The 8,450-nt window shown below is 47.9% G+C and overlaps 1 protein-coding gene across 1 annotated transcript; it reads left to right on the top strand.

The window, feature by feature from the left end:
- The first annotated feature begins 714 nt into the window (after window positions 1–714).
- Window positions 715–7,669, top strand: LOC310827843 (enkurin-like). The gene is made up of 6 exons (XM_083704348.1): window positions 715–963; window positions 3,757–3,865; window positions 4,247–4,395; window positions 5,513–5,739; window positions 6,482–6,628; window positions 7,198–7,669. Exons 2-6 carry the CDS (start codon window positions 3,789–3,791, stop codon window positions 7,369–7,371), a joined length of 774 nt encoding a protein of 257 aa, XP_083560474.1. The 5' UTR covers window positions 715–963; window positions 3,757–3,788; the 3' UTR covers window positions 7,372–7,669.
- Window positions 7,670–8,450: the final 781 nt, after the last annotated feature.

Genomic DNA, 8,450 nt, shown 5'->3' with positions numbered 1-8,450 from the left:
TGAATGCCGATCCTTATCTAGCTAACAGCAGAAATATTAGCAGATTTGGGTAGGTAGCAGGAACCCCCAGGTTTGAAGAAGCACAACACGTACACATCCCACCACCTTTCAGGAAAAAATATTTCCTGGGGGAGACTAACCAGCCCAAAGCCCAGTGGCCCAGGAAGGCTGAGTCGCTGCTGGGGAAGAAATGGAAAAGTGGCTGGGAAGAGGAATGGAATGGAGTGTCCTGGGAAAGGATGCTGAGTGGGAACATCCCAGGTGGGCATCTAAGAGAGTTCAGCTGAACGGGGACACATGGGGTCTGCAACTCATCTCCTCTACCGAGTCTTAAACCTTTTGCGTTCAGGTGTCCTTTGACCAGCCACGATTGGTCCAACAGCCATTCCTGGACCAGAGAAGCCTTGCCACGGTGGTTCATGCACTGATGACTTCAGGACTGAGTTACTGTCATGCGCTCTGTGTGGAGCCTCCCGCGTGTCTGATCCAGAAGCTGTAGCGAGTGCGGGATGCTGCAGCACAATTGCTGGCCACAGTGAGACCTTGTCTGCATAGGAAGTCTGGGCTCAGAGGTCTGGTTACCCGTTTGAGTTCAAGCCATTAATCTGAGCACTTGGGGAAGGGTCTCTTTCTCCTCCTCTGGGCAGCCAGTCCATCTTCCAGAGTTAATATAGGATGGATATGATAGGAAGTGATGTTTCCACCATAAGCGGAGGAAAGAGAGCTGCTGTCCTCCCTCGCAGGGGTGGCTGTGGACCAGCTCAAGAAAACTGCCCGCCTCGGGGGCAAGGGAGGATGAGTTTGGAGCCCCTCCCTCCTGGGAGAAGCATGCGACCAGTGGGCGGAGCCTCTGCGCACACCTGGGGGGGCCCTCCTCCCTCCCTTCAGAATCCCAACTGCCACCTGCGACCTGAGCTGTGCAGGAGTGGGGGTGTCCAACTTGTTCAAATCTGCTCAGAAACGGTTAGTGTTTAAAAAAAAGTATATGGTGGCGCTGTGGGTTAAAGCCTCAGCACCTAGGACTTGCCGATCGAAAGGTCGGCGGTTCGAATCCCTGCGGCGGGGTGCGCTCCCGCTGCTCGGTCCCAGCGCCTGCCAACCTAGCAGTTCGAAAGCACCTCCGGGTGCAAGTAGATAAATAGGGACCGCTTACCAGCGGGAAGGTAAACGGCGTTTCCGTGTGCGGCTCTGGCTCGCCAGAGCAGCGATGTCACGCTGGCCACGTGACCCGGAAGTGTCTCCGGACAGCGCTGGCCCCTGGCCTCTTGAGTGAGATGGGCGCACAACCCCAGAGTCTGTCAAGACTGGCCCATACGGGCAGGGGTACCTTTACCTTTACCTTTATATGGTGGTAAATGTTTTGGAAGATTTACCAAAAATGATATGGGGGGGGGGTAGGAAACAGTTGGTGGAGAGGGAGGACGCCTACGAAGAGATGTTGTGGGGAGCATCAGTGTAAGGGGGGGCAGAACAACAGTCCCAGGTTCATCATCTACTCAAAAGAACCTAAGGAGACCCTGCTGGATCAGGCCAATGACCCGTCTTTTTTTTTTTTTTTTTAATATTATTTATTCATTTTCATAGATATAACAAAATAAGAACATAACATAACATACAAAGACATAACATAACATACTAAAACATAACATACAATAACATACATAACACGACTTCCCCGAGCCTTCCCTTCACTGCACCCTTATTTTTTAAGACAGCATTTCTAGCAATCCTTCATTCCAATTCATAACTGATTCTCTTTATATCTTCTTAAATTTAAGATTTAACAGCTATAATTCTCTATCTTATATCCCTTGACATTTTAGCATTCCGAAATTTTACAACAGTTCCTAAGATAAACTTTAAATTTTCTCCAGTCCTCTTCCACCGTCTCTCTCCTCTGGTCACGTCTAATCCAGCATCCTCTTCGCCCAGGGCCCAACTAGATGCCCCAAAAGGAAACTGCCAAGCAGGATTTGCACCCAGAACCCTTTCCTCCTCCTCCTCCTCCTCCATGAATTTGTCTAACCCTCTTTTAAAGCCATCCAGGTTGATGGCCATGGCTGCTTCCTGTGGCCAGGAGTTCCACTGTTAAACTCTGTGCTGCATGAATAAGTCCTGTCTTTTATCTGACCCGAATCTTCCAACATTCAGCTTCACTGCATGGCCACAAGTTCTGGTGTTTTGAGAGAAGCATAATTTTATAAACTTCTAGTATGTCGCCTCGAACTCGCCTTTCCTCTAGACTCAAAATGCTGCAACTCTCAAGGGAGTCACTCCACTCGCTCAGTCATTTGGGTTGCCCTTTTCCGAACCTTTTCAAATTCTACAATATCCTTTTCAAATTCTACAATATCCTTTTTGGATATTGTAGAATTTGAAAATATCCAGAACTGCAAGCAGTACTCCAAATTGAGTTACACCATAGATTTGTGCCCCTCGGTTTTCTGGCTCTCAAGCGCTAACAATCACTTCCTGAAAATGAATCCCAAACCACTGTTGTTGTTGTCATCTAAAAGTCTGGCTGCCGAGAGAGCATATTTGTAAGATTCAGTAGTCCTCTCTCCTGAGGGTTTGGTTCCTCCCCTGCAAAAATTCCCCCTTAGGGGTTCAAATATGGTGCCTTCACACTAATATTCCCGGTTGATCAGACATTATTCAGTGCTGCATTGCAGGACAGAGTTCAAGGAGTCTGCAAGAGCTTTCCATTAGGACAAACTCCCTATATAGGAAAAAAGAATATACCGTATTTTTCCATGTATAAGACTATATTTTTTCCTAAATTTTTGAAGCTTAAAATAAGGGGTCGTCTTATACACGGATAGTGCATTTTCTTAATTTTGAGTCCCAAACAATAGGGGGCATCTTATCCACAGGGGCATCTTATCCACAGGGGCATCTTATACACAGAAAAATACGGTACCTCATCTTGGATGTTTCATCCTCCTGCCAACTGTCTTCTGCCACCCTAACGCCTCACCATCTCTTCATCCAACCATAAGTGGAAACACTTACTCAACCCAATTTAGTTTTGCTGTACAAGGAGAGACCTCCTTGTACCTCATCCAGAGTCATTTTTCACTTTAGCAGGCAGTGCTAGGCTCCTTACCCACTTTGTGCCTCGACTAATGCCTTGTGCCAGGGGTTTTCAACCAGTGTGCCATGGTACCCTGGGGTGCCTTGAATGATGGTCAGGGGCGCCGCTAGCAACACTGGCCTCTCTCCCTCTTTCCTTCCCTCCCTCCTCTGATGCCCTCTTGTGTCTCTGCCTCCCAAAGGCTTGCGTGGCTGTTGTTTGCAGCAGCCCTGTCTACAAGCTCCCCAGTTGAATGGGGCCTCTGGGGCTGGTCAGAGGGGCTGATTGCCAGGAGTTGAGGCAGCTTCAGAGTAAGCAAGCAAGTGGGCGAGGGAGCCCAGCCAACCAGCCCTTGCTGTTGGGAATGGACAGACAAGTCCCAGGCCCCTGTGGGGCAGGGTGGGGAGGCACCTCTCTATGGGGCACAGGGGCAGCTCAGAGGCCAGGGGCGGCAGCAGCGGCTGCCCAGAGGACTCCCAAGAAGAGGGGAGAGGAGGCTGAGGAATCACTCCACAAGGGAGGGTGTTCGAAAATGGGTGAGGGGCTGCCGGCTCTGCATATAAGGGGTGGCATAACTGGACTCCTGAGCCCCACAGGGGAGCTGCAGAAAGAAAGGTAGTTGGTCCAGGGAGTCATGGACTCAAAAAGGTTGAAAACCTCTGCATTGTGCAATTTCAATGCAGCTCTCTCCAGGACCTTTGCCTGAAGCCTGAAGATGACTGCCTTCTATGCCGAGGAGATTATCTACAACCTGATTCCCAAAGAGGAGAAAAAACCTGTCAAGACGGTCAGGTATGGGGGCAAACTAGCAAACATTAATTTAAAAAAAACATCCCTTGGGAAATAGTACAGAGGGGCTCTCATCGTACTCCAAATCATTTTAAAGGAAATTAATTTGGTGTGTTGGATCCAGCCGTAGTCAGTCAAACGTGGTCATTAGTGAGATCAATGGGGCAAGCTAGTCATGTTGACTGTAGTGGGAGCTCTTTGCTTTATTTATTTAGCTTTAGTTATTTATTTAAAGTCACTTCAGCCCCAAATGGCTCCCACTACCACCCCACCCCACCCCCCGCACCTGCCACCCGAGGCAGCTGCCCTACATTGCCTGACGGCCGGCCAATGACTCTTGAAATATAAATGGTGTGCTTCTTTCTGCTACCTCTTGAACGAAAGGTTTATGTCGACCTTCAAGCCAACTGTGATACGCGAAATCCAAGAGAGGAAGACGGCGCCCTCCAAAACCATGGGGATCCCCAAGCTCTACATCCCCACTCCGAGAGAGTTTCTTCGGAAGCATGCCAACGAACCCAAGCTCTTAAAGCGTACGTTTTAGCAGAACCGTGGGGTCGGGGTGAGGTTTGTTGGAAGCACAAATCTCCGGGGCCATTTAAATCTTCTGTGCTATGGGTCTCTCCTAATCCTCTTGGAAAGCATTTGAGAGAGGACCACCGTCCACAACCACCACTTTGCATGCTCTGTACATTGCGGGGAGTTGCACTAGTTGACCCTTTGTGTCCCTTCCAACTTTTCAACTGTATGATTCTAGGATTCTGCATCTGGTCTGAGAGAACAGCTGGACACTGGACCAGACCAGGTCTACCTAGAAAAGTTCTGCTTTCTTCTGGGGCTGCAAGTGAACCCAGTGTGCAACTGTGCTGTTGTTGTTTATTTCTGTATACCTTGCCTTTTCCCTGGTGGGACAAAAAATTGTGGGTGCCCTGCCCCTTCATGGGGAATGTTGTGAGGCCTGGAGCACCCACAAGCCCACACACTCGGCACCTACGTTGGGAGCAGAGGAATGGTGGGAGGAACCAGGTAGGGAACCACCAAGGGAAGAAGGCTCAGAGCCCAGGGAGGGGTGGTGGGACAATGATGAGTGGGAAGAAGGAGATGAGGGAGAAGACTGGGAAGAGGAGGTATCGGAAGCTGGAGAGGCAACAGGGCTTAGTGAGTGTGGAGAGTCTGTGGCAGAGAGGAGCCCAGACTCAGAGGCAGAAGCTAAAGCAGGAGAGGAGGGAGGCCAAGAGGCAGAGATGGGTCTGGATAGTGAAGAGTCATGGGTGTCTCCCCCTCCTGCTGTGATCAGTTCATCTCATCCTGCTTTTGCTACTAAGGAGTTAACTCCAACTTGCTCAGTGTGATTTACTGCTGGCTCACTCCTGTCAGCCAAACTGTAACTCTGGGAAGGGAATAAGGATCTCTCAACAACTCTCAGCACACACAATTCTTTGGGGGAACCATTCATGGAGGAGAGATCTATGGGTGGCTCTGAGCCAGGGTGGCTCTGCTCTGCCCTCCACAGTTGGAGGCAGCGATGCTTCTGAATCCCAGTTGCCAGAAACCGCAGGAGGGGAGAGGGCCTGCGTGCCAGAGGGTCCCCAAGGCAGTTCTTTGCTGATAAAACAGTTGCAAACGTGTGGCTTTTCCAAAATGATGCAGGAAGAAGGAACCAAGGCATGAAGAAGCCGCCAGGGCTAAATGTGCCCGAGAGGAACGACCACCCCATCATGGGCATCCGAAGCAAGAAGGACTACATCTCCTCAAACGTTGCCGAGGCCATCATGGCCGTGGCCAAGAAGCCCCTCCGGGCATGTGTTGACGTGCGGAAGGGAGACAAGTTCCTCCTGGATGATTCGGGGCTCATTCAAAGATACCTCCACAAAAAGGTATGGTTCAGAGAAGCGCAGGAAGCTGCTTTTTCTGGATCTGACTCTTGGACCATTTGGCCCAGTGTTGCCTACACTGGCTTGCAGCAAAGGCTCTCCAGGATTTTCAGATTTGGGGTCTCTCTCAGCCCTCCTTGGAGGTGCCCTTCTCTAGGCACCTTTAAAAATCTTGGATGCTTTGGTTAAAATAATATTTAAAATGTGTTGCTAAGGTTCAAGAGGCCTTACATAGACTCATTAAAGACTCTAACCCAAGAGGGCCTTCTTGGTAGTGGCTCCGTCCCTGTGGGACATCCTCCCACCAGATGTCAAGGAAATAAACAACTATCTGACTTTTAGAAGAAATCTGAAGGCAGGCCTATTTAGGGAAACATTAATTTTTAATGTTTTATTGTGTTTTTAATATCCTGTTGGAAGCTGCCCAGAGCGGCTGGGGAGACCCAGCCAGATGGGCGGAGTATAAGTAATACTTTTTTGTTATTATTATTATTAAATGGTTTTCTTTAATTCGTGTTTTGCTGATGATCTGATTCATTGGGCAAATAATTGATTAATACACACATACATATATATATCCATAGTACCCAAACTAAAGTAATGGCCACTTTGTTTAATCCTACAGTGAACATTTTCTCGGTCAATTTCTTGCCATGCTTTGTGGGGATGGAGGAGGAGATCAGGGGGTGTTCAGGCGTTTTCTGCAATGCATCATTTGGGACATCCAAGTGTGCTTTCCTTGCAGGATTTTGGTGTGACACCAAAATACATTAAGAAGCGGATAATGGACGCCAAGAAGGCTCAGGAGGAGAGCGATGCTTACCTCCAGCAAGCCCTCATGCAGAAAGGCCTGACGAGACTCTCCAAGGCAGAGAAGGAGAAAATCATGGAGGTACGCAGGGGTGACGCAGATCAGACAGGATGGGGGAGGAAATAAGTTGGCTCAGAAAAAGAACACCAAAATTATCATGGGGCTGGAGAGGCTCCCCTGTGAGGAATGGTTGCAGCCTTTGGGGCTTTTTAGTTAAGAGAAAAAGTGAGGAAGAGGCAACATGATAAAAGTTTATCAAGTTATGCCTCCTGCCACCAGACAGACCCCTACGCTGTCCTCTTTTTGGTGCCTGATAAATACATTCTTGTCTAGACAAGCTACTCAGATGTTTAGAAAGTTGATACGAGTCTTAATCTATTTTTAGTCTATCGTTACTTAAAACTTTCAACATCTTAAATCATCGTACTTAATTTTTCTTAGTGATAATTTTATTATTTTGTCTCTTTTGAAATCGGCTTTGAGGGCTGTTCTTGTTTTTACAATCAAGCGGTGCATATGTTTTATGAAATAAATACATTCATTTTATCCATGTTTAAATTTCTTTCTGCACTGCTGGCTGCAAAGGCACATAAAGCACATTTTGGCATTCTGCTGCCGCTTAGAGTTTGCTTTTCCCTTCCTTCGCACAGGGCCTGAAGAAAAACTGGGAGGAGATCAACCACGAATACCAAAGTCTTTCCGTTTTCCTCGATTCGATTCCGAAGAGACTTCGCAAAGAGAAGATGGAGGTGGAGATGATGCAGCTGGAACACCACATCAAATTACTCGAGAAACACGACATTGTGTATATTTCAAGCGTATAGGGATACCATCAGAGATATTGGGCATGATCCAGGCTCAGTCAAGCACCTTCAAGGCCCATCATTGGTAACAGGGTGGGAACGAAGGCATTGCTCACCGTTCTCCCTCTGAAATCAATGAAGCCACACAGGTCCTCCACTGTGGATGGAATCTGCCCATCGTGCAACAAGTTGTTTTTAACAAATTATTTTAATAGTTGCATTTAGCCAACATGTAAGTTTGGAATGTTACAGCTTTGACAAAGGTGCAAAATGAAATCTTGTTTTATTTAGAAATAAATGTCCACACCAGTTTCATTCATCACCTGTGTACTTATTTATGTACAGAACAGAATTGTAGAGTTGAAGGAGATCCACAGCATCATCTCGTCCAGGCCCCGCAATGCTGGAACCACAGCTAAGCGAATGCTGCTTACCCACACGCATTGTCCAAAGCGGCGCACAATACATAAAACCGCAAAATATAAATGAAGAAGCAAAATTCTTTAAAACCCAAAGCCCAGGCTTAATCCATCTCTCCCTGACGGGCAGAATCAGATTTGCGAGCTTTTCCGTTTGATGCATATAGGTGGGAAAGGTTCTGGTGCCTTTATTGCACACAAAATGCTGGACTCCGTACATTTATTCGCAAGGACTTGTCATTGGAAGAACAATGCCTGATCCAGAGTCTTCCTCTGCTGCACGCAGTCACTGCAGATTCCTCGACTAACATTCCCACTTTCGGGTCGTGAAATATAATCAGAGTCGAGAGTGGATTTCATGCTCTTTATTCAGCTCATAGTGGTGAGGAGGAATGGAAGTTCCCCCGGAATGTCTGCTATATATACATTATTTACACAATGGGGCCCCCGTGATTGGCTAATTCCGGGATTCCCCTTAAGCCAATCAGGTTGTGGATTCACTTCCACCTGGAGCTGGATTGGGTGGCTCCTGTGGACCAATCAGACTGCTGCACTCTGAATCCTATTGTTCTAGGACCAATCAGATGCTGCCTTTTGGATCCTATTCAACTCAGTACATTAGAGGTCAGGAAATCGCATGGCCTGGTCACCCCACTCTTTCCAAAAGGGAAGTAGGAGAGG

The sequence above is a fragment of the Podarcis gaigeae genome (genome assembly GCF_964106915.1).
Source record: "Podarcis gaigeae genome assembly, chromosome: 12".
In the NCBI taxonomy this organism is placed as follows: Eukaryota; Metazoa; Chordata; class Lepidosauria; order Squamata; family Lacertidae; genus Podarcis; species Podarcis gaigeae.
This window is presented reverse-complemented; position numbering and strand designations above follow the sequence as displayed.